General features: G+C 44.1%; 1 protein-coding gene across 3 annotated transcripts; it reads right to left on the bottom strand.

Annotated features, from left to right (window-relative positions):
- Positions 1-5118: 5118 nt before the first annotated feature.
- Positions 5119-26844, bottom strand: LOC108155997 (protein single-minded). Of its 3 annotated transcripts, none has more exons than XM_017287197.2 (8): positions 26229-26844; positions 10498-10692; positions 9177-9346; positions 8789-8890; positions 8525-8692; positions 8262-8461; positions 7301-7407; positions 5119-7231 (listed from the first exon to the last, which is right to left on the bottom strand). In XM_017287197.2, the coding sequence occupies exons 2-8, from the start codon at positions 10670-10672 to the stop codon at positions 5922-5924; spliced, it is 2232 nt and encodes a 743-aa protein (XP_017142686.1). In that variant the 5' UTR covers positions 10673-10692; positions 26229-26844; the 3' UTR covers positions 5119-5921. The 3 variants fall into 3 exon arrangements, with proteins under 3 accessions (XP_017142686.1, XP_017142685.1, XP_017142684.1); XM_017287196.2 differs by lacking the exon at positions 26229-26844 and adding an exon at positions 22000-22215; XM_017287195.2 differs by lacking the exon at positions 26229-26844 and adding an exon at positions 10801-11122.
- Positions 26845-27013: the final 169 nt, after the last annotated feature.

Below are 27013 nucleotides of genomic sequence, written 5' to 3'. Positions count from 1 at the left end.
AATATATCGCCGAGATTTAGCCGACTTGAGCCTTCTCCCCCAGTCCAGACCAGGTCTGTGCGTGTGCTGATAAAAGCCAAAAATAAAACGAGAGGAAAAATAAAATCACCAAATGGGAAAAGTGTTGAGAGCACTTCAAAGTCACAAACAAATGCATAAAATATCGTATAGCTGGAGGATGAGACTGAGACGGAGTCCGGGAGACCGGGAGACCAAGAGCGCGTTCAATATTATTCAATTTGTCCTAATAGCCGCGCTTAAGTTTCCCCAACACACATGGCGTATGCGCAACGTTTAGCGGGAACAGCTCAGCAGGATTTGAGACCTCGCCGTCGACTTGGGGGCCGCACTTAATGGCCAGCGATGATGCCGACGCGAAGTATATTGATGATGTTGCTGCCGCTCCACAAATCTGTCTCCGAGCATTTGAACCTCAATGATGCGCAATTTTATGCATAAGACTTTTACATAAATTGTGCCGGCACGAAAGGATATGCCAGCCAGCCAGGCAGGAGTCAGCTCGTCTTGCTTTTCCTTTCCTTTTCCTTTCCTTGATTTGGCTTTTAAGTCGCTTTGGAAGAGCGAACGAGTGCGTAAAAACGTTAATACGCCTTTGATATCCGCTGTTTCTTCTCTTTTATTCGCATTTATGACATTTATTGATACAGTTTAGCAAAAAGCCAAGCCAAGCCCCAGGAAAATACTTTCCTTTTATGCAGATCAATGCGAATTTATTGAAATTGTTGGATATTTTTAACTTTATGCCTCATAAATCCGCTGGGATTTGCGAAATAAATCAAATTTCATGCAACAATTCAGCAAAATAAATTTATTTTAGTGGCAATGACCTTGGAATTACATCGAATTGGCAAGAGCCTCGACTATAATCTTGCCCCCAATATAAAAAGATATTTCACTTGTTTCCTCCTCCTCTTTCTGGCCAGAAGATTCTTAATTCTTAAATGAGTTCATTTATTATGTTATTATGCTTAGAAAAAGTATATAATACCTATAAATATATTTGTATTATATAGAAACAATCTCGCAAACAAGTATCAATCAAGACCGCAGAGCATTGAGCGCTAATTGTATAATTTTATTAATAAAATTCTATATGTTATTGTATATAAAGACATCAGAGCTTTGGATCGATTCACAATTTTCTTTTGCCATGAGATTTGTGTGGCATGAAGCTAGCCAGAATAAACTTTCAATTATCAAACCCATAACTCCAAACTTTCTAACCCACAATCCAGGACTTTGGCAGGGCTATAATTTAACCAACCCGCAATTTGTTCGATTTCGATTTCAGCAGTTCCAATTACCATAGAAGATAGAAGCAGTTCGGGGAGAAAAGGAAATTTATTAAGTGATAAATTTCGGGGCATTGGGGAAAATGTCACAGAAGGTCAATTGAAAAGCGAAAGTTCGGGGAAAGGTTGGTTAAGCGCCTTTTTGGCACCCACACACACACGGATCCAGCACACATAGAGACAGACACTCACACGCCCAATCAGAGGTCCGTCCGGAGAAGCATCAAGGCGAGGAAACGTCCGTCGATTTGTCCGCCCTCCTCCACTCCAGCTCGTCTCGGTCCGGCCCAAACGAAAAAGACGCACAAAACAAAAGCCGCTCAGAACAAATTACCAGAGTCGTCTTTTCTATGGCTTTGCCTTTCTTGCCTTCGCCTTCGCCTTTGCCTTTGCCTTGGCCTGTCTTTTCTTTCGTTCTGCAACTTTTCTGTTTCAACTGTTTGCCAATTGCACTTTTCAACTGGCCTCATTCGGGTTTTGAACATGGCCAACGGCCAACGGGCAACATCTAACGGGCCTCGGGCAGCTTCCAGCTCCTAGCTCCCAAACTCTTTAATGGGGCCGTTAGTATGTTGGGTTGGCCCCTGCCCCCTGCTCCCTGGTCCCTGGGGGAAAATGTGTGTACAGCTGCGTTCACTGAACTGAAGCTGAAGGGCATCGAGAATGGCGTCTTCTTCCTGGCCAAAATTGCGAACTAGACAATTTCGGGCTGCCAACTATTCGCCCATTTAAACATTTATGTAATAGGCTTGAATGTTCCATTTGCCAGCCGCAAAAACTGCACAACTGCCACAACTGTGTGCCACAATGAAATTCTAGACTCGTATCCGGTAGCAGGACACACACCTTTCGGCACTGGCAGGATCTGGGCCGCCGCAGAAGCTCGTGGCTGCACCTGCAACACACACGCATTAAAAATTTAAAACAGTTACACAATTTCCCTCGCACAACCGCAATGAGTCTTAAGCAGGTAATCTCCCAGAATATAACCTCGTCCTTGGCTAGAGATGCGCCAGCTGGAACACATAAAGAATGCTTTGAGACAATGGATCTACGAGTGAAAAGTAATATAATATAAAAGTCTAAGATTAAGAATTGTGTGATTGCTATAATATTTGAAGACTATTCTGCATTGAGTTCATGGTCAGCAAAACTTCAAAAAGTGCCTTTAGAAGGAACATAGGTATTTCAAATAGTTAGAAACGAAATCATATTCCATCCAACCTCACTTCTTAGGGATCCTATGTGGAATCAAACTCGAAAGTATATTCCGAACAAGCTAAAGCAGTCTTCGCGTAATCCGTAGCTTTCTTTCTTGAAGCCTCCCAAAAGATGAGCTCATGGAACTCCACCTGGCATCTCTAACAGAGCTCGCTTGACATTTAATTTCCAGTGTGGCACTAGCCCTGGCACTGCCACTGGCACACTCTTTTGCGTTTGCATTAATTTGAAATGCAAGTGGAGCCCGAGTCGGATCGAGTTCTGCCTGACCAGAGGCCAGAACAGACCAGAACAGACCAGAACAGACCAGCACAGAGGCGTACTGTCTTGGCCAGCTGGCACGTAAGCTCGTTACGAATTTTAAATTGAAATACTTTGCTGTTCCGGACTGGCACTTGCGTTTTTAAGCCCGAAATTAGGTTTGCATTCCGAAATGTTTTCAATGTTCTTCAAAATGGCGCAACTTTCATTATTAAAGTGCATTTCGACTGCTTCTGCTGTCCGGCGCTGCCGCAAGGCCAAAAGCCACAGAGGGCTAGTCCAACATGGCAGCTTTGGGGCATTGGGGCAGGACCAGGAGCATGAGCAGGAGTGGGAACGGGAGCGGGAGCGAGAGCGCGTGCAAAAAGACCACCAGAACTTCTGGGATGCAACTCCCACGTTTATTTTTTTGCGATTTTGCTTTTGTTCATGTTTAATATGACTTCTTTGCCTTTGGACCTTCCCAACTCTTCCCTCCCTGTCTCTATCTCCCTCTCTGTCTGTATCCCCATCTCTGTCTCTTTTTGGGCCAAGTTGAGTCGACATCGACCCGTTGCAGGGCAAGGCGGGCCAGGAGAAGCGGAGTCTGTGTGCGTGCTTCAGCCAGAAAGTTGCGGTTTGCTTGCACTTAAATTATTGCATCTAGGAGGAGAGGAGTCCTTGAGCAGCATGGCAAAAGGAAAAGCATCGGCTCCAACCCCAACCGCACCCCGACTCTGTCTCCGACTCTTGGATATATGTACGTATGTATGTACGTATTCCTGGATCTTTTTTCGGGGGCATGGCCCGATGGCAATTAAATAATTTGCGGTCTATGTGCAGGCGAGGCGTAAAACTTTCCAAATGCTTCAAGAAATAAATTAGCAAAGGGCCCGGCATTGCAACACAGTGTGCAAATACCTCTTCCCCCAGGAGTACGAGTATTTGTGGCAATTGAAAAACGACAATTAGCCCGGCCTAAGGGTCCGGTCAGGGCGGACTTATCTGCAGATAGCACATCTCTGAAAAAGCCTACTTGGCCGGCACACAAATGGCAGGCAATAAATCAATGGCACTCACTCACACAACTCACACACGGGGGGAAACGACCCCGGCTCGACTTGACACTATCCCTGGCCAGCAACAAAAGTTTGGCCTAAAGGGTTACTTACATGTTTGTGTTGTGCTGCACCAGAACTGGCTTTTCCAATAAGCAAGCCAAATGAATAATGGGCGGGGCAGCAGCTGAGGCGGACACGAGGCTTCGATTAGTTTTCATTAGCTATGAGTGCAGCAAGTCGAGGCGATAGAAGTTGCCATGAATCGTTTAAAGTAAATCAAACAAGGAAAAACCCATAGTTCAAATATAGTTTTATCTCGAAATTTTCAATTAAATGTTCTTTATTACATATTTTATCTTGGCGCCAAACGCTTCAAACTAATGTGTGAAATCGGAAACTTTGCAACACTCAAATGTTCGTAAATCTTACATTCTACATTAACATGTAGTAATGAACTACAACTTGCAACAGAGACACCTTCAGTCGAACATGAACACTTTTCATGATCCGGCAGCGCTTAGGTGGTAGCAGATGGCGCTTTTCTGCAGTGTCACGATATAGCGATGATTTCGGCACGAAAGTTTACTTTGAGCTCTTCAATGGCCCGAAGAAACCTGGCGTACACTTCCCCCTTCAAATACATCCACAAAATAAGTTCCAAGGGGTCAAATCTTACGACGGCTGTTCAGCAGCTGTTCCGTGACCTTTGAATTTCCCGCCTCGTAATTGACAGGGAAACACTGCTTCTGTCAAAAGGAATCTATCAGCTGATTCCTGTCAAAATTTGAAGGAGCTGCGCCATTTTGTTTGTGTTTCACAGACGAATTCACACGCCGAAATAGTAACGCTGTAAATTGAAAATATTTAGTCTTTTAGATGTGTTAATGTAGGATCTTGTATTCAAAAAATAGTCCAAATGCATTGCAAATGATCTATTTGAATAAAAATAACTCATGTTTGAAATGGTACGGTACGTCGGTACTCTTTGAGTACAGACTATAGGGAAATACCCAATGTATTTCCGCACCTTATTCTTTTTGCGGCCGAAAACCCGACAACCAATCAGATGATTTCGTTTGCGTTTCTCCAACAATTGGCATACTTGTTGTTTCTATACTGCATTGTGAACTGAACTATAAAACTATTTCATTCTTATATCCATTCTGTCTTGCATCGGGAAATAAGATTTAGCACAACAAAACGATGATAGACTGTTGTATTCCATATTTGGTTGCTTTGGTTTAATTAATATAAAAAAAGGAAATTTAAAAAAATTCTCCACATTAAAAAATAACTGAATAAACATTTTATTTGCAATGAACATTTGAATTTGTAACTAAAACTATATAATTAAATAAAAACTCGAACCAAATCTTCCATATCGTGGGATATGGGGCTATTAAAACGATCGGAACAATTGAATACTTATCTCTTTATTGTTCACCCACATAATAATTTGTTTATTCAAATTAGAAAAATTCGCGTTAATAGGTAATTTTACATTTACAGTTACGTATGTACTTATGAAGATCATTTTAGATATCTGCACAGTGAGCGGACCCTGGACTATTTACACTTTATTCCATATTTATCCATTTACTACAGATCGCGTGTGAGTATGTTCGTATGTATGGTGTTTATAGAGAGCCGTATGTATGCCTGTGTTTATGTGTGTATGTATTTATTTATAAGTATGTGCAATTCATTTAAGTTAGTTTGTATGAACATCTTACAGCTAGGTCTTAGCACTAAAGTTTAATATAGAATTTGTATTTGCTTTTGCATTTGTTAACAAGAATTTTTCCGTTTCCATCGTTCACATTTCCATTCATTTCTTCTCAAAGGAAAAAGAAAGTATGCAATAAATAAGAGAAGAGATAGAGAGACAGCGGGAGACTTGCAAAAAGTTTGCATTCCCAATATGGAGGTGGCTCTGCCACATATTACAAATGGAACTGATATATCAGAGATGCACAAACAATAGACCAATAAGACCTGACCTGGCCATGGGCAGCGGGCGACAGGTCGCCGCCTGAATTGTTTTAGAAACAACAACAGCAGCAGCAGCAGCAACAATTAGTCGCTGCTAATGCACAAAATCGTTGGGTATATAGTGCTGCGGCTCCACAATCACACTGGTGTAATGGGGCGTGGCCACCACCGCCGCGGCCGCCGCAGCGGCATTCACGCTCTTGAAACTCTCGGCAAAGTCGCTGACAACCCGTTGTTGCTGCTGCTGTTGCTGTTGCTGCTGCTGCTGCTGCTGTTGATGGTGGGGCATTCCGTACTGTGACTGTTGGTATTGTTGGTGCTGCTGCTGCTGTTGCTGTTGCGTCTGCAGACGCTGATGCTGTTGCTGTTGCAAGTGCTGATGATCCATCAGATGCTGTTGCTGCTGCTGCTGCTGCGAACTGTTGTCGGAGAAGTAGCTCAGCTCGAAGTTGTGGCTCAGATCGCTGTAGGTGGTCTGCGATGGCGAGGTGCCGTTCACGATCGACGCGTTGCCTGTGGAGTGTTGGCGCTCGCTCTCCGAGCTGCTCGAACAGCTGTTCGAGTTGGCCGAGAAGGGGCGGATCATGGAGGTGGCCACGTCCACAGTGGCATCGAAGTCGTAGTAGTAGTGGTTGTTGTTGTTGTAGTACAGGCTGCCCGTTGTGGTGTCCGGATACTGCATCTCCGTGGAGTAGACCCCGGACGACGAAGCTGAGGCACTTGATCCGCCGCCGGCGCTGGAGCCTGTGCCCCCGCCCACACTGCTGCTGGAGCTGACCACCAGGTCGTTCAGCGGCGGGTACAGCTGCGTGTAGCTGAGGCTGTCGTGGTCCATGCTGCCTCCCTGCTGCTGCTGTTGTTGCTGCTGCATCTGGTGATGGTGCCACACCCCATTGTTGTTGTTGCTGCTGGGATTGTTGTTGGCCGGCACGGGCGTGACGGCATTGGGCGGCTGCGGCTGCACGGAGAGCGGTAGTTCCGGCTCAAAGTAGGGATCCAGCTTGGGACTGGCACTCAGGGCCAGGCTGACCGGCGTGCCCGGCGCCGGAGCCGCTACACTCGCACACTGTGGCACCACCACTGGCACGGGCACGGGCAAGGATACTGATACGGGTACGGGAACGGGAACGGGGACGGAGGCAACCGCTTGAGCCGCCGCCGCCGCTGCGGCTGCCTGGGCTGCCGGCGAGATCGGCTCCCGCTTCACCGCGCCCGTCTGAATCTCGTTCAGCACCAAGTCTTTGACCTCTCGTTCGCTCAGCACGTAGTTGACGCTCACAATGAAGACCTCGCGCGAGGAGCGCGAGTTGTGCACCAGCGTGGCGTAGGATTGCACCCAGACCCAGCCGCCGCCCTTGGTCAGGAAGCGGTAATATTTGGTGGTAACTTGTCCTTTGTACAGCACTAAACGGAGAACGGATTCGGTTAGTACGGCTAAGTGGTTGGGGTCTTATCGAGGCTTTGTTTTCTTACGGATTTGATGGGAGCAGCGCATGGCCATGATGTCCGCGGCATGGATGTACTGGTACAGCGTCTTCTCAATGAGGTCCTGCGGCTCGTATCCGGTTAGCTGCGATACTCTGTAAGCAAATAAACAACCGACGTCAGTTGAGGTTATGCTCGAGCTCTACAAACATTTCCAGTTTGAGGTTAGGCCCAAACGGGCGCAGATTCGCTTATTTAAACAGCGAGCGGACATTGGTGGTTCCCCTCTTGTGTTGTGCTGTGCTGTGTTGGTGCTTTCCTGGTATTTTCCCGGTTTACTTTTGTCAACTTTTGTTCAATTCAATTATGCAGAAAAACCAAGGGCCAAAGGGGCGGCTTTTTCTTTCCCACTTTGGGGTTGCTCTGCGCTGCTCTGCACGGCAGCAAGGGTCCAGAGTGGAACAGACTCCAATACGCTGGCGCGTCAGGGCAACATCATGAGGGTAATTGAGTGACAATAATGTCAGACAAAGTGGGCTGGTTTTTTGGCCCCGCAGCCCCTCACATCCCACATCCCACACCCCATCCCGCTCCCTCTCCGACACCAACACCAACACACACGCAGACAAAGGCAAAATCAAGCTCAAGAGGGAAATGATTTGTTTTTCTTTTTGTCATGTCGCCCCGTTCCTTGCGTTCATTTCCTTTTTTATTCTTCCCCTTTCTTTACATTCTTCCCTTTTTATGGTTTTTTTCTAGTCCTTTGAAAGCATTATCTTTTTGGGGGAGGTTGCTGTAAGGTTTTTTTCCGTAGGCTTGGAAGGAAACTCTGCGGCCCGATTAAATATTTGTCTAGTGTCGAATGTACTGGGCTTAAAGTGGAGACACATTCGAAGATGTATGCAGAAATGTCAAGGAATTCCATCTAACCACAGCCCACATCTATAGAATTCGAAAGGTCTCCCTTCGCCCACTCGTAACAGGCTTTTCTTTAGAACCAACAACTTACCGCGCATCGAAGAAGATCAGTTTCATGTCCAGCTTCGCCCGAAACATGAACATGTTCTGGTGCAGTTTGATTTCTGTAATGGCAGAGGAAGGCAGCGAGTGACCCACGGCCACCAGGCCGAGATTCTGTATCAGGCTGCCCTGTCCATCCCCACAGTCGGGATAGATGCGAGCCTTCAGATAGCCAGAGCAGTGTATCACCTAAACGAGCCACAATTATATTAATGGATAAACGGCGCAGGCTGTAGGATCAATCGGACATACCTTGAAGCCGGAGGTGGTGAGGCCCGCGTTCCTCTTGGCCAGGACACACTTCATGCGGAGGAAGAAGGTCTTCTCGATCTCGATGGTGTGCGAGCCGCGGTCGTGGCCGTAGACGGACGGGTGCTGGACACCATTGGGACTTCCGATGGGCGTGTGCGTCTGTGCGAGCTGTAGGGGGTTGAGAGGCGTGAGTACAACATTTGAGTGATCGCAGAGTGGGAGAGGAAAAGAGAGGCCAGAGATTGCTGTTTCTTGTCTACTCACTGGATGCTGGTGCATGTGCGGATGGAGCGACAGTATGGCATTCATCTCGTCCTGATCGTAGCTGTGTATGTACTCGAATATCGAGTTTCCCGTCAGCTCCACCTGGCCAAAGAAGAGGATATGCACAAATTAGAGACAAAACCAAGCAGAAATTGAGGTGAGATGTGGTGAGTGCCAATTAGTTGGTGGCAAATGCAAATGCAAATGAATTGACGGGCTCCAAGGGCCGCGCCTTTTGATGCGCCAACGCCTCGTGCGTCGTGGCCCATTGACTTGCAAATCCAAGTGGCCGACAGGATACAAAAAGGCATCCATCCGGGCGTCCTGGCGATGCCCGGCAATTTATGCGCATAAATCACGTCAAATCAAAAGAGCGGGCGACACTCACCTGACTAAGACCCAAGTGCACGGAGGCCGTTTCCGAGATGTACATGATTTTGCCATCCGGCGCCACCACAAAGATGAAGCCGTCCAGCGTCTGCAGCAGATGGGAGCCCAGCTCCTTGATGGTGGCCCCGCGCTGCATGGCCGGCGAGGAGCCCCAAGCTTCGCCGAGTCCTGCAAGGATTAGAGATTCTCGTGAGTTGAGCCTTACACAACCTAATTGCTCGTGCAGTCAGCATGGGCATAGCTTAATTCGCAAAGTTCCCACCATCGGAAGCATCAAGCAGCGCCCTACTTGCCACTGCTGACGTCTAAATATTATTCCCAATTAAAGTCATCGAGCGCCGTAGGTGGCCCATTCACAGCCCACCCCATGCCTCACACCACATCCGCATCCTCAGCCACATCCTCATCCTCATCCTCAAACATGTACTTGTCCCATGTATTGTCATCTATGTATGGCATGTACTTGGTGCCTTCTTGCTCCTTGCTCGGCTTCGGCCCTGCCCTGGCGGTAGTCGTTGTTTGTTGCCTATTATTAAAATAATTATTTCAATAAAGCCAGAAAAGAAAAGCACAAAACGGCCCGCAACAATGGGAACGACACCAGCCAAACGCCTCACTCAGTCGTCCTCTCCCAACCCCACCCCCAGCCCCAGCCCCGTCTCATGCTCAGCCTCCCCCCGCCCCTGCTGTTGTGCAGCGCAACCCTCTTCGTCAGCAGAAAATCTCAGCAGCGCACACTCCCCCAGAGAGGGATGGAGAGACAAGCCACCCACTGGCCACCCACTTCCAGTCCGGCTCTCGTTGCTCGTTGCTTTTTGAGTGAAACAACAGCCGCCATTGTGTTTTAGCCTCCCACCACTAGCCACTAGCCACCCACTCTCCCACCCACTTCCTGGCACTGCTCGACTGTTTATTGTCTGCCCATTGTTGAGTGGTTTTCCCTGGCTGTCCTCGCTGTCCTCCTGCCAAACATATGCTTTAAACAAACACCGCGTCGCCGTTTAAACTTGAAATTTCTTTAGCCTCCGATTCCGATTGCGAACGGAACGGGTCAGAAAAAACAACAGAACAACAAAAGGAACATATCCCGCTGTGCGGATACGTGGACACGTAACTCCATAATGAGCGTGGCGGTCGCGTGGCTGTCAAACATTCCGGATCATTTGACATAGCCACGGGGCGACACCCGGACCGGGCCGGGCCGGGAGATGAAAAACCAAGAGCCAAATTGAGCGGCAATTAAGTGAGTTCCCGCCCGATTGAGGGATCCGATCCGGAAAGAGCTGTGCAGGAAGTTTTCGTTGTCAGGTTGAGCTTACCATCGGGAAACACTTGGCGCATTTTCAAATAGGATGTGGTCAGCCGGATGACGGAGGCCTTGTCCAGCTGTGATGTAATCGCCGCTGGCAGTGGCAATAATTTGGCCAATTCGCAGAATTCCGTGTTTTCCTTTTCACGTCGCGTGCGTGCCGCATTTTTGCTTTTCTCCTTCATGGCACACGTTTTGGCTATATCTGCAACGAAAAAGAGAAGTAGACACAAATCGTTGTCAAATCTGGTACACACATCGCCAGGAAAAACTCGACTCTACTCCCAAAACCCAACGGAAAACTGAAACCAACCGTGCAATCTGCTCTCGTAAGAATCCTTGCGGACTTTGCGTTGGTTTGTCATTTTTTTTTGGAAAATATGTGGATCAATGTCTCGAAATGGATCGTGAGCAGTCCTTTAGCACTTGCTCGTGCTCCTGCGATCACCTGTTTGTAACTGAGCTGCTCTCGGCCAGGACAAGCAGTTTTAACAACGCTCGAACCGGCCTCTGGCTGATCTATCTACCTGTCGCGGGGCTGCAACCTGCCATTGGCTGGCGGCGACTGAACTGGATTCTACCTGTAAGGCCAATTGACTTTTTGCAATGTTACTAATTTGCCCTGATACTTCTGAGCCTTCTGATCCTCTGGCACGACCCGAATGGCAACCGGAAGTAGCCGGTCGTGCCATCTCGCTCGGCCTGACTCCTGCATTCAACAGGTTGACTTTGCCAACCGCAGGAGTCTGACTTTTATATACACGCATACATATGTATATAAACATAATAGACAAATGATGGCCCACGCACACACACACACACACACACAAAACGAGAGAGAGGGAGATGAGTTATATATACATTTTCTCCATATATATGTATGTATATTCTCTGCTCAGGATGACCCACAGCCAGCGTCGCCATGTGGCCGGTCGTTGTCTTTCCATTGATAGTTTCGAACGTGATTTTGGCGCAGTTTTGGCAAATTCCAAGCCATGGGCTCCTGCTGCTTTATTTCTCCTTCTTTCCTTTCGTACGGTTTATTTTTTGAGTATTTTAAAGAACTTGGCCATTTACCTAGATTTTAAAGCCTGAATAGAATTTGCACGTAATTACAAGTTTATTGACTCAGGTCACGTAGTCTCCGATTCCAAGCACTGCCCGAAATGTAAGCCTTCAGTATCGGCCACACCAGAAATGAAACATTTGTCAAGAGTCAGATATTGAGGCAATTGCAGACATCCGTTACGCACACGGGACACACTCGCACACCCGCAGGAGCAACAGATTTGCTCAATGATCATAATCCTAAAGAGCATTCTCCGCTAATCCGCAACGCAAATGTGGCAACATGCGCGTCTGAAGTACCCGCCATCAGCCGCAGCACCGCAGCCGGCGAGGCAGCTTCTCTCCTCTATTGAATGAGAGAAAAAGGCGTTTTCATTTGGGCCGCGACTCTTATAAATGCCTCGACCCGCGGACCCTCGACGGACGGAAGTCAGGAGTCAGTTACAGGGATGAGCAGCATCTGCGAATTGTGCGAGAGTCCAGCTAATAAGATAGTTTATGATCCCTAAGTGGGTCACAAATGATTCAGGATATTCGCTCTTCTTTAGCATTTCATATTAATTCTCGTACTCGTATAAATAAGTCAGATCGAATGATGTATGTATCACCATTGATTCTCATGGGTATAAGCTCAATCATAAAGAAACGGAAGTCAGAACTTCAATTATAGAAGAAGGAAATCAAAGACACAGTCAGCTCATTATCATGTACACACATATCGAGGTTTTTTAAATATTAACTGACCATCAAATACTCTAAAAAAAAGTCCACTTTCACTATTCTGATCACTGTTCAGACCTATCAATACATTTGAATGTACTATTTCTATAAAAAGTGCAAAAAATAAATGAAGAATAAATATAATAAAATATAATTGCAATTTTATACATATTTTTAGACAGAAACTAGTCTTATCTAGTTTTAAAGATAAAAAACCACTTCATTAAAATGAGAAAAGTTGTATTCATATTTCCATATTTCTTCCATGATTTTGATAACTATAATAATAATGATAATGAAAGGCTTAACACCGTCTTCTCCGATATGAATGTTATTTTTCTGAATAAATAACAAATAAAATACACAAATAGATAAACAAATCTGAATTTCAAAAGAATTTCATTTAATCACGGTATGAATCACGGTATTTGTACTCTGATTACCGATCTTAAAAAATTTGAGTGGGAAAGATGAGTCGAGTGATGGATAATCACTTATGAAAAGTTACATTAAATCAGTTTTGGACGTTAAAAGGTACCCGGCCGTATTGTATTTTAATATTTTTTATCAACATTTAAAAAATATTTCCATCTTTTTCTTCATTTGTTAAAGCTTAATCTGGGAAGTCAAACCTTAATATTTATACAGTAATTTTTAACCATAAATAAAGAAAAATTCTTTACATATGAACAGAGGAATGTAGATACAAAAAAAATTATAATTTTATATCGTATTAAGCTCAATGTTAATGGTGTCATGTGGTTTCTCGGAACTAAATATTCTCATATTTAAAGTGTAGAAGAATAAATAAATCACTAGCCAGTGCTTCCCGGAAAGTGTATAAAAACTCAACTCCCGCTTCGACTAGCCTCCCAATGAGCCGATCCGAAACTGAGAAATTCCCCTCCCTTCCCAACTTGACCTTAATCTGGTTAGAGGCAAACACAGGCCAACTAAAAACAAATGAAAAAAGTTTAAAAATAAAGTCAACACGAATATTCACACTGAACTTGAACTACAGAGAAGACAGCGGCCAAAATGGAGAGTGTTGGATGGATGGAGAGGATGGAAAGATTGCGTAGGAGTGGCCTCCGGGGACAGGTAAGATGTTAGACGTTCCCACGCTGCAGAGCATGGGAAGAGGAAACTATAGAGTCCATAAAGCAATTAGAGGGACATTGGACCCTTGGTCACCTTCCGCTGGGCCGATTCTAATGTGGGAGTTGCGGCCACGGCGCTTCTCGGCATGCGGCGGGCATCCTCATCCTCGTCCTCGTCCTGAGTCACATTCCCATCAACATCCTCGACAGGTACGAATATGTTAAAAACCCGCTGGTCAGTTCTCACGCTAGCGAGTCTAGCGGGGATTTCCAATCGGCCGATTGATAACCATGCGGGAAAAACGGCGAAAACAGTCAGCACATGTCCAGGAAGTGTGAGAAAGCCACTGAGCGAGCGAGAGAGAGAGAGAGGGAGAAGGACCATGGCCAGGACCAGGTACATGCCACAGCAGAGATTCCCACACACCCGCACCAGCACCCGCAAACGACCAGTCCTATCAGGTGGGAAGCTGCCACAGCAGGCGGAAAACTCAACATACGTTTTCAATGTGCGTAACATATGCCATTGTAACACTCTTGCCGGCCCGATAAGAGTCGCTCCTGTTCACTGTTCACTGTTCAGTGTTCCCTGTTCCTGCCGAAATGTTCACCCATTTGGCCGACACCCACTCCCTGAACCATTTGCTCTTTTCCTGTGTTTTTCCAACGCACATGAAGTTTTTATCTTGAAACAACAGTCGGCGTCGCGACGTTGAAGGGGCCAACAGACCCAACACCAACCTCCTCTCCCCCCCCCATCCACTCCAATCGAGCAGTTGCCAGTGGTGGCACCACCAGCGAATGGGTCGCAAATTTTAATGCTCAGCTCGCGCTTAATTTTCGGATTATAACCCGTAAAGCAAACAACGGCGCAGTGTCCTTAGCCCCGGACCAGACCCGTGACTGCCTCCGTACATTAACCCAATTTCAATATGCTTTTTGATTTGTTTGCGCGGCACTTTAACATTATCAAACAAAAGTTTATGCAATCCGAGGGGTATGTTCCTTGGGTTCGAGTTGCTCTCTGTTTTTCTGCTCTGTGTGTGTGTGTGTGTGTGTGTGTGTGGGGGTGTTGGGCGTACGTTTTTAATTGCCTGCAATAACAAGTAACGACGGTCATGCCAACAACAACGAAGCCAGTAGCAGCAGCAGCACCAGCACCACCACCACCACCAAAAACCGAGGGAACACAAGGCCCTAGCTTTGGCTTTGTTTTTGGTTGCCCAAATCCGCTAATTGCGCACAGTTGTCGTTGTTTCTGGCCTCCTGTCTTGCTGTTGTTGGTGTTACTGATTTTGTTGGAGTTTGGGGTTATGACTACAATTGGCTCTTTTATGGCGCCTTAATGTATGCAAAGAACGGCCTATTGATTAGCATAATGGTTAATGGCCATAGAATAAAGCAAGGATTTTCGCTAAGGACACCAGAGTTCGCAGAAAAATTTACCAAATGACGCACAACAATCACATGATGTCACAAGAACGATAAAAGAATATCTGCCAAAACGTTTAGCACATATTCCCGAATAATCCAGGAAGTCTGCAAAAGCATAAAACTATCACAGGGGAAGTCGGAATAATCGTTTCGGTTATAGACTTAGGTACAACAATTATACATACAAATTTTGTCACTGTCAAATATATTTTCTCAATGGTACGTAATGTTTTTTTGCTAATAAGATCTCAGGAATGAAAAGTGTATAAATATACATATTTACTTATAGACATTTTCAAATTAATATTCACGATATCAAAATTCATTTTATATTGAAATTCTTCAGATAATTTATTGTACATCAACTAGGTTTCCTATATTTAAAAAGAGCATTCATATTTTATACTCGTATAGATAATACGACATACATACATATGTAAGACAGATATAGTCCCTTAGAAGAAGACATTCTGGTTTCATAAGTAAACTTATGATTAAATGGGATCATAAAAGGAGATTCCAATTGTACAATTCTAATAAATTCATTTTAAATCAACTTTTATTGAATATTTGAATCTCTGTAAAAATGTCGCAGTGAAAATTTAATTTGAATACTCCACAAATAGCAAACGAATAGCGCAATCGAGTTCCAGAGTATTAGTAATAAGCATTTTTAAAAACATGCATATGAAAATTTATATGTAAATTTTAACTGAAAACCAGGCAAAAATTCGCCCAATGTCCCACCACAATTGGGAATTGTTGCTGATTGCATTTATTTACTATTTATCCGGTAAATTATTGTGCATAAAGCTCTTTATAAATCAAAAGTAAAACAAATCCCGATGCAAGCCCCAGGGCAAACATCGACGAGCAGTCTGAAATGCGAAAGCAGCGAAGTGAAAGCAAATAAAACCAAATCGAGCCGACTGACCAAGCCCATAATCGTAATAATAATCAACCAACACATCATAATCACTGTTTTCATTACACTATATTTTCAAAAATAATTATGCATGTATTTTATTTGTGTTTGTCCAACACACACAGGCAGAGACCCAGGCAGGGCTCCCGGTTCACAGCTCCCGATCCGATCCCCAGGGGAATGGAATGGAGTGGGTATACTCGTACATAGAGCAAATACGTACGTAAAGCGATGAGGCGTTCAAAATGCGAAAGTAAACTTTCAAATGAAATAAAAAAAAAACAACAAAAACAAGCAGAGCAACAACAAATACGGCAGCAGCAGAATGTGTACCATCGGCAGCAGGAGAGAAGCAGCCAGCAATAAATACGGAAAATCTCGAAAATATCACGTAAAATCGATCAACAATACAAACTTGCAACCAAATGGCCGATGGGCCGCGTCGGCATCAAGAACCCCATGGCCCAGCACCAGCATCAAAACCGACCCATCCCCGTCCCTGTCCCCGTCCCTGTCCCTATCCCTGCCCCAGTCCCTTCGAAAGCAGACCGACCCGTCTGTCGGTCTCCTTGGGAAATCAAACAAGTCAACATGTTGGCCGCGCACAGAAACAACTTCCGAGGGTCAAATCGATAATCATAATTTTGTGCCCAGCATTCAGCATCTGTACTGTACACTTGTCCTCTGTCCGACCTCACCTACGCGTAAATACCCAAACACCTCCATTATCACTTACAGGGGCGAAGTACGTATCCGAGCACATCCGACCTGGACATGCAGCCCAAAGTGGCACTGGCCCGAGCCGCCTCCGCCGCCTATTGTTGTTATTGTTGGCCGTTGTCAGTACGTGATGTTCACTATAAATTTGAATTTGATTTTGAATTTGCTCTAAAACGGCAGCGGGAAACGGCAGCAGGAACAACAATGGGTCCATGCTGCACTTGGACCCGGCTACCATCGCTGATGGTGGACACTGAACAAATATGTACGTGGAAACTGGCAAATAGACCGACTGGAACAATGGTGTCAGCATAGTGTTACAAATAGAACTTGGACAAACAGCACAACTATCAAGTATTTCGAGTGCTTACTTGTAATACAACATTAAGCGTTTATAAAAGAATATTTAACAAATTTAAGTCACATTAAACAAAATATTTTCGAAGACCAATTCGGCAGTATTATCCAGGCGTAGATTTCCCTAACTCTCCATATTTCTTTAACAAGAAAAGGATCTCTACCATTTTATAATTTAATAAATAATAATAAAAACTATAGCATTCAAGGAGGTTTTTTTAAGCTTCATAGGCAAAGGAACAACAGTATTATACACAAGTCAGTCCAATAAGCCAGTTCTTATTCTGCCAAGTAATTTTATTATAAATATATATTATATATATTATGATAGCCTGAAGGAACTCTAAGCCAATTGCTGCTAAAAACTAAACAAAATTTTATGTAACAATGAGCTTAAAATAATACTAATATTTTACATATAATTTCTTGCTATGAAATAAATTTCAACAGTGTATTTTACTCATATTTCATTCTTTTAGCCCACATTTCTGGATCTCCTAGTCCCCTTGGTAATGACTCTATTTCGTATCGAAATTATTCAGAAGTCAATCTACTGCGTATTCATTTAGCAGTTTACGATACCATTTTGCTGCTGCACTAAGAGTGCAGGCAGAGGCAACAACAACAACAGCAACAATATGAATAACAACTACAACAAAAATAAGAAATTCTGAGGCTCAGTCGCTGCGCTGGGTGTAAAATGAAACAAAAGTATGGCTGGAGAAAAATCAATACAAAGTCACGTTTTAGAGAAAATCACGTTTCATTAGATACCTATACGAGTATGAATACATACACACCAACATATACGATGAATACTACACGCACACATACAACTGCATATATACAAGGCATTAAAATTCCATTGTTGCTATAATTTCGTTTTATGCAAGCGAAAATAAAGCCAGAAAAAAATAGCCGTCATTGAATCGTTTTCGGAAACTGTTCTGAAAGTCAAATGAAAACTTTAAGTGAAAGGCAGCCATATTTAATGTATCCATTTTTGTACTACACACACACACACACACAGAGACAGATGCACATATATATAAATATACTTATGGTTTTTCCGAGTATCGCTCGGCAACCCTCACCTTGAAATTTACGACACTTTTCACTTTATTATCAAATGCTGACACTTCAGTTTTGGGGGCCAGAGCGGGCTAAAAATATCTGACTTTTCCATCTCGGGGGAGGATCAACAGGCGTGGCTAGGATTTCCTCCCCACAAAATCCGGCAGGAAATTGAGTTCTTAAAGATTGTGCCTAAGCCTAGGCAATTAGTTGGTTCTCCTCAAAATGGTGTTGAAAATTTTGGGATTTTAGGGCCTTAACTTTAAATTAGGTATAAAAGGGTGCGGTGCGTTCTAAATGATTAGTGGCAGTTCTTAGATTTCGGCACAGTTTGAAGTATTTAATATCTTATGTTGATCAACATGAAAAATATCTGTGAGGCTAAGCACCGCCCCTTGGTGAAGGAGCAGTACAGAGCCGAGATCTCTTAACGTACAGGAATTCTTTGTTGTGTTATAGTTAATTAATTTTTCTATAGCACTTTCTCATGGTTCGTTAACCTACGGGAGCTGCGATCATCGCCATCGATCATCACCAATCGCAAGTTCCGTCGTCTGTCCTATGGTCTGTGGCCTGTCTGCCTGATATTCTATATTAACCGAATTTAAAACTTTTTTTTGCATTTCCTTTTGATTATATTGTAATCTCTTTGTCTTAATGTTCACTTTTCAATAGAGAAGATTTCAGTAAAGCAAATAAAACGATATAAAAAGCATAGGTTTTTCGATATGCATCCGTAAAATACCTTTTCAGAGTAAAAGCAAATAGTGCATCTGGTTAATCGAAAGGCAAATGCCTATGGGTATACCAAAATACCAAAAGTAACCCCATACTCTTAAGGATAAATGAAGGCGTAACCCATTAAATGTTTAAAAGTAAAGGAATTACCAAGTTTTCATGCAGGAAATTGTTACACTACTCGTATCAAAGTCGACGTGTTCGTTTGAACAGCGCAACAAAATTACAGCATTAAGCGGATTTCCTCTATGGAAGTCAAACACGCACACACACACGCGCGCACACCGATATGCCGGCACCAATACTAACTACCAAGATAAACACTCACCGATATGGTGGTAGGAACAAGAAGCATAAGTACAAGAAGAAGAGGGACCAGAACAAACAGCCCCCTCAGACCAAAACCCCTGGGCTTGTATATGTGTGTGTAAGTGCATTCATCATAAAATGCACGACACAAAAGAATATAAAAAGCATCAAATTCTAGACAAGACCAGAACTACAGCAAACGAGCACAGGAAACAAGGTACTCATTCACACACGCACACACACACACACACACACAAGCAATCATCTATCGAGCCATAAAGCTGACAGAAGAAACAACAATGAGAGAATAAGAAAATGGTGTCTCAGTCCCAGGTAGCATTTGAGCAGCATTAGGACGCAGGCGGCAGGCACAGTGGTGCATCTGACGACCAATAAGCGACCAAAATAGATATGGCAAAGGTCGCTGACACTTAAGAGGGAGGACTCCAAAATGTCTTTGGATGGGGCTGGGTAAGTTGTTGTATTCAATAATTTGATTTCATTTCTTCTCGGTGACCTCTGAGGTGACTTCTGAGGTGGAAAATATAACAAAAAGAACTCTAATCGGGGGTTTTCATGTGGATAAAATATGCGTATTTTGTAGTTTAACAATGTTTATATTTAAAGATTGCAATAAAAACCATCCCCATGTATTCGAGCCCAACTTTAGGATAAAAAACATACAAATACTCTCTCATATAAATCTAAGAAATCCAAATCTAAAAAAAAACTAAAATTATATTAAAAATATGAGATCTTGCGTCCTTTTTGACACAATCAGGTGGTTTGAATTGAATGATTCAAACGTATTTCGCTCGGATACCAAGAAGTTGGGAAGAATAAGAAAATCGAAGGGAAAACGTGGAGTGTTTGATATAAATTATGTCAAATGAATAGTTTATTGTACACTAAATGGTATTTCTCTTGCTTAAAATGGACTTTTTTCAGATCGATATATCAATAAACACCACAACCCCTTTTCTCCTGTTTTAACAAGATAAAACTTCAATATATTTCGATAGTTTGTTGTTAATACAGACACCTAAAATATATTGACTCCCAGTTCTTGTATGATTTAATTGAGTCAGATCAATCGAGTGTACAGAACAGATTACAGAAAACCCACAGAACACGATCCCACTGTGCGCTGCGTTCTTCGGTTCATTCACCGACCATTGCAATACGGCTGCGCTGCTGTTGCTGTTATGCTGTTCAGTGTAACAAAAAAAAAAAAAACAGGTTTTCAAACTCATACACACAGAAGACACACACACAGATACACTCATACAGTCACATGCCACCCTCTGGCAAACAAAAACAGCGAGCGCAAGCGAGAGCGGAAGAGCCAACAACATTTTCTCATTGGCTGTCTTGGCGCGCTTAATGTGCCACACACACAGACGCACACATACAGAGGGACGCGGGCCTGGAACGGCAAACTGGAACTGCCAGCGGTGTGTGCGTGCATGTGTGTGTGTTCGAGTGTGTACAAAATGTTTATGTATGTTTGTATTTGTGTTGCTGTTTCCGTTGTATCGCGCCTGTTCACCGCCGCCGCTCCGCCCACACACACAGAGGCGCATAATTGTTGTGTGCCTGTCTGGCAACGCCTTAATAATTGTTATTTGAGTTTCATTTTGTTTTCTATGCTGGTATGCGTGCGCCTCCTTCTCTCTCTCTCTCTCTCGCTGCATGTGTGTGCCGTTACACTCCATTAGCGAACATTTCTGGCATTCGAGTGTTAAGCTTTCTCTTTCAGCCCTTTTTTTGGGGGCCGACAATCGTTTGGATTTCGCTCGTTGCTCGAAATCTTTCTCCTTTTCTGAGCCATTTCCCTTTCCTCTTACGCACGTTATTTTTTGTGTCGTTGTGTGTGTTGTCTGTTGGGCTCTTCCGCTTGTCAAAATTCAATGTCAGTTTTGCGATTGTGTTGGTGCACGAGTGGGTTTTCCTCCTATTGACATGGCCGCCATATTTTTCTTCGTTTCTTGAATAACTCGTAAATATTTTATTTCCCCTTTAGAAATGTTTAACCATTTTATGCAGCTCATAAAAATGTAAATTTCGTTTATTTCCCTCATTTTAAAATTTGCTGTTTTGTCCATAAATATGTACTCAAGAAAACTAATTAAATACGACAAACAAATTAAAATATAATGTGACAGTATAATGTTAAAATATACATATACTGTTGAAGTCGCGTATTTCTTCACCTTACAATCCAACAAAATCCCTAAAATCCCTGTATTGTTGTATTTAAGACTATGTTTTTTTTTTTTAAACATATTCAAAAATGTATCTCTCCCTATTTTTAGCAATATAATTTTTAATTTTGTAAATCCTTAGCTTAAAAAAAACGAAAAGTATTTAATTTGTTCGTTTCTGATTTACAAAAAATATGATTTTCTGAAATAATTTAATTGTTTTAAAACTTTTGTATTTTTTCTTGGAATTTAAATTTTATAAGTCTTTGACAAACTTTAATTTCAAAGTTTATAAAACCTTGTTTTGCTAACTTCAATACAATTTTAATTTAAAAAAACTTTCACATGGACATCAACGAAAAAGACATTGCGAGTTAATAATTGTTCTAACACAAAGATACGTTCTTTATTTTGACACTCTTTTAAGTCGCGTCCAAAGTTGTTTCTAATATTTTAGGGTTTTCTCTTCCTATATGCACATCATAAAGAACGGTCCACACTTGCCACGCTTTACTACTGAAAGTGTAACTCAATATTTTACAAACACAACTCAAAATGCACTTTGCCACCGAAGGAGGCATGATTGCGGGGGCAGACAAAATCGGCCCCGCCCGGAAACCTCCCCTCCGCCACCCTTCAGCGTGTTGCCTGTCGTCTGGGGCAGACAAAACAAATCATTTTCGGTGGCTACCGTATATGCAAACAATACGAGTACAAACGAGAACCAAAAAAAGAGGAAAAAAAAGAACAACAGAAAAACAAGAACCCCGAGACACTGTAAAAACAAACACACTGAGGGCAGGGGCTGGCCAATGCAGCTGCAGACCCGCTAAACCTCGCTTAGTCCGGGGGCTAATGATTACTTTTGGGATCCATCTCATAAGCAAGTGGCTTTGAGTGCAGGCTGCATCGCTTGAGGGAGTCGACGGCCAAGATTCTGGAGTTGCAGAACGTCCGCGAGATCGTAAATTATGCCACATAAAACGCGCGCGACAACGACGACAGCGACTCCAGCAACTACTTGGTCACTGGGTGCAGTGCGACTTGATTCGACACTAAGCTGACCGCAACTAAAACGCTCCGGCCGTCATCGCTGACGCCGACGACGCTGCCCTGGTCAGAACGGTTCGGTTCGGCTCTGCTCTGCTCCGCTTGCTCTGCCTTAGATTACTTTTGATTGGGCTCTTGGCTCTTGGCTCGGGGGCTACGGTTCCAATGTCGCCTTCGCTGCGGACAATGTCACATGTGATGGGGCCAAGACGCTGCTCAAAATAAACAAACAGCCGCCGAGCCCGGATCGGCCATGACTTCTGCGGAGTTGGCAAAAAGTGTTGCATTTCACTCGAACTGCAGCGACTTTCTTTCGGCTTTCTTTGCCGCGACATTTGCTGAGCCAAGCCCAATCAGAAGGCGACGCCAGTACCCCCCAGACTCTTACAATAAAAGTTATATAAGCCAAAAGTTGACCCCTGAATCAGATATTGTGCATGTACTCGTACCACTATCTGAGCTTATGCTTGGATCAGCACTAAAATTTGGACTGCCCTTTTTGTAGTCATCGCTTGCCTTTGTTGCTGTGGTCACTCCACTCTTTGGACTCTCGTCTTACGCGATTCATTCATTGATCGACTTATGGCCGATCACGCCTGGTATCTTCTGGCACTTGTCAGCCGGCCCCGTGGCACGTGTTGCTGATTTGTTGATGTTGGCTGGTGCCGTTGTCGATATTGGCTCTTTTCAGCTGCTATTTGTCTCTTACAATGTTTTGGCTTCTTCTTTTTTTGTCTTTTTTGTATGGTGCTGGCGTCGATGAGCTAATCGGCTATGACGTTTGTGTTTTCTTGCAAGTGAAGCACAATTTCGCCCTCAGCTGTGCAATGCGATGTTGTTGCTGGCTCTACCACGGCCTCTGCTGCTAAATCTGCCACTATCATCGCTCGACGTGCAAAAATTTGAAATATTCTCAACGGATATACATACATATGTACATATATACAGTACATACAGTAGGCCCTCCCACCTCAGATAGTAAAACAAAGTGTGAATCATGGCTCCGGCGCCTCCGAAGTCAACAGAATTCAAGACACAAAACTAGATCGGGTCTAAAACAAAGCCGCCCTTTTAAGATGATATTAAGCATATAAGAATCAAAATTGTAGCCTTTTAAGAACCTCCTTAAGAGTTAAAGACTTAAAGCCAAATAGATGGATCTAACCAAGCATGGATCTAATCATTTATAATACATACATTCTCCATAATGTAATGCCAACATTTCAAAGAAAAATACATGAAAATATTAAAGATCACTACACAAAAAAAATTAATAAAAAGCGCTTCTCAGAAAAAAAAATATATTACAAGATTGTGAGATGAAATATTTCTATGATCTTAGTCTAGGGGCCGGGACAAAGCATCCCTCAACCCATGCATTCCCATGCTCGCATGTCAGCCCGGCCCACAGATCGAGATGCGTATCTGAAGGCGTTCGATGATCGCATAATACTCGTATGCACACATGCAAGTTGGACACGAGGATTCCCATATTTTCGGCACAAAAATCCCGAACCCTTTTCTCATAAACACAAGAAGAGGGAAAAACTTACAAGTTTGAAGCGCCAAAGATACAGATATGTGCACAGGCATGAATATGAAACGCGTATGCGGGCCTGTTATCCGATAGCGGGATGGCAAGACGAAGTCTAACAGGAGGACGAGGAAACAGGCACAAAGGACACACCAGCAAGTATCCGAGCTATGTGGCTGTTCACTTGGAAACAAAGTTGCGGCTTCGGTTAGAGATCGATCAGATTCGATATCGGTGCGGGGACGTGATCTAAACAATGGCCACAGGACATGCGGACAGGACTATCCCGAAACCAAGGCTGAGCGTCAGAGTTGAAATGCCCAACAAAACACGGAAATGTGTGCCACGATGCTGCAGCTCGTGTGAGCGCATAAATTAGGCCATAAACAAGTAGCTGTAAAAATTAAGAAAATATTCTATATATAATCCAAATTTTTGGGTGTGAAAATTGTTCAACTGTTGCTCCAGCTGCAAGCCACGCTCCAGTGCTGCCCCCGACCCACTCTTACGGAAGCTGCACAACCGGAAAAACGCTTCAGTCCCGGATTCGTGGCAGGGCGATGTCAACCAATTGGATTTGTGGCAGACATAGTGGCGGCAGTTGGGCCTTGAATGCCGAAAGGAGTTCTGCAAGGGGCTGGTGATGGGGCACAGGAACAGGCACGGCTGTGCGGCTCAATTACATTGCCGATTGAGCGTGAAATTGTAATGCTTGATTTGATTTCACGTGACAAGGAGACCCTAGGGCTAGGCAGAGACACCAGCATGCACACACACACATAGTGGCACATAAATACATATGTACTCCTACATGGCCATATAAATATATATGTGTCTGGGTTTCTAAAGGACTGACATCCTCTCGAGGGTCTGAGGCTCGTTTTCAAATTGGACACAGCCGCTAATTTGCTTGGCGCGCGCGACACCTTGTGGACTTGTGGAGTTGTGGAGTTGTGGAGTTGGCGACCCGTCATGGTCACTTCTGGTACAACGCTGGTACCGCTGGTCGCTGCACAACACCAATATCCCTTGCCGAATGCTGTTTTGTTTGTTTGTGCTTTTCGCCTCTCGGGTCGGCACTCTCTTTCTGGCTTCCTGGAAGTATTATAGTAAATTTCCCGCATATCTTTCGTGTGTCATTGTCGCCTGGTCTGGTCTGGTCTGGTCCGGCCCGGGCGGCTCTGGCCTGCTCTGTCTCCATCTCCGTCTCGGTTTCCGTCCGCCGTCACCCCCCTCCTGCCAGATTATTAGTTATTATTTTTGTCATAAATGCAAATTAGCTATGCGCAATTTGCATATTCTACATTCAACTTGAAATGCATACTGTCTCGGCAACTCTCGTTGGTCATTGTAAAGACCTCGTCTGGAGCCTGGTCTCTACGGCTGGACTGGACCCTGACCGGACTGAACACTTGGATATATTTGGGACTTAGATTGACAAAGTCTTCTTTGTCTTTGTTATTGAAATGTGAATATGAGATGAAGCTGACACTTTTCCTTTCAACATACTCGTTATATGATTATACTCGTGACATTTCCATAGCTATTTTTATCAACAAAATCTTTAAATCAGATAAGTACTACCATCATTATTGTAAGAGCGAAAGAAACGTTTTAAAATGACTCAAAGAGTACACTTAGAACCGATTTTTCCTGCTCTATTCTTTTTTTTAACAAATACACACTACACACAGATAATATTGATCTGAGATTTAAGATTACTATTGAGTTAAACACCAAAATCTGTTCCAAATAATATCAAATGAAAAAGTCAGAAAACTCGAATGTTTTGCAGGTGGAGCCAGGAGCTTAATGAACAGGCGAAATTGTCTGGTATCAGATTTTGCTCTCTATAATGCCATCGATCCGCAGCGGGGACCATTAAAAAGAACGAAAAGAACCGTTGAGTTGACTTGTTTTTTATGGGGACTACAGTGGATTCTGTAGAAAAGTCGGGCCGATGACCACAGCGACACAGGATCTGGAATGTCTGGCCCGAGAGGGGTTTCTTTTTAACGCAATTCGATTTGCTGCTTTTCCCTTTTCATAATTATAAAATGTTTGTGGCTGTGCCTTAATATTTGCATTTGGCAGTGGGGCGTTTCGGTTTATGGGTTTTTTTTCGGGGCTGTATTATTTCGTTTTATTGTTATTGTTGCTAAAGAATAATTTCTGTTTTTTTTTTCGTTTCGGGACGGCGCAGAAGTAACCTCCGCCGACGGCAGCCTCGGGTTGTGGGCGTCATATTACAGACTGCGGCTGTGACATGCCCTCGATGACGATGACGATGACGACTCTGGACTCTGGATGCCATGGCTGGTGGCTTCTTTGTTTGTCGTACACATGTTTTTCAAATGCATTTTCCCTCGATCATCGCCTACTACAATTCGCATTGAATTTCACTTGTTTGCTTGTACACTTCTTTTTGTTTGGTGTTTGGAGGGAAGGTTACTTTGAAGGGTTATGAATCATACGACTCATCGCAAGGATCTGCTGCCTGCCACTCACCTCTGGCAGCTATCCGTTTTGCCGCTGGTATTGTTGCAGTGGGGCAGCCGTCGATAATCCCAACTGGAGAGGCGCAGCGTAACAGAAAATCGCTGTAACGACCGCGAACCGAGGAATGCTAATTGTTGCTAGCACATTTTTGCAATCAATTTTTAAACAAATTTAAATGTGCTGCGGCCGAGCAAGTTTTATGTTTACGATGGAAATGGCGAAAATCGGCTTAATGGCCCCGTCACTTTTTTATTGGGCTCTGGTCACGGCACTGGAGCAACAATTTGCAACATATTCGCTTGTCAAAGTTATTTGGACACTATTTGGATAGCACTCAAACTGAAGACCACTGGCACGACGAATAAACGCTCCAGGATGGATGGCACGGACGGCGACTCGGCGTGGACGCGCAGCTGAAAAGCTGAACCAGCGAGGCGGGCGGCGAACGAATGAGTGATACTCGGATGGACCGAGCTCAGGCTGCAGTAACTGGGGGCAAGAGCAGCAGCAGCAGCAGCAGCCGCAGCAGCAGAAGCAGCATCAGCTCGGGCAGCGGCAGCAGCGGCGGTGGCGGTGGCAGAAGGCTGCCAAGTGGTGTGGAGGCGCGACGAGTGCGCACGCACACTGACTAAAACACACGGATACACACACTCAAAGGAGCCAACCCGTAGACTGGAAGTTGGTGGTGGCGGAACATGCAACATTCCAGTGGCTTTCCAGGCAGCGCACGTTTGTGTGCGTGTATTAATGAATGAAACGCCAATGCCACCAGACCGCTCTCCTCCTCCTCCTCC

This window comes from Drosophila miranda, chromosome 2 (genome assembly GCF_003369915.1).
Source record: "Drosophila miranda strain MSH22 chromosome 2, D.miranda_PacBio2.1, whole genome shotgun sequence".
NCBI lineage: Eukaryota > Metazoa > Arthropoda > Insecta > Diptera > Drosophilidae > Drosophila > Drosophila miranda.
Note: the sequence above shows the minus strand (reverse complement) of the source record. Positions and strands in the feature narration are given on the sequence as shown.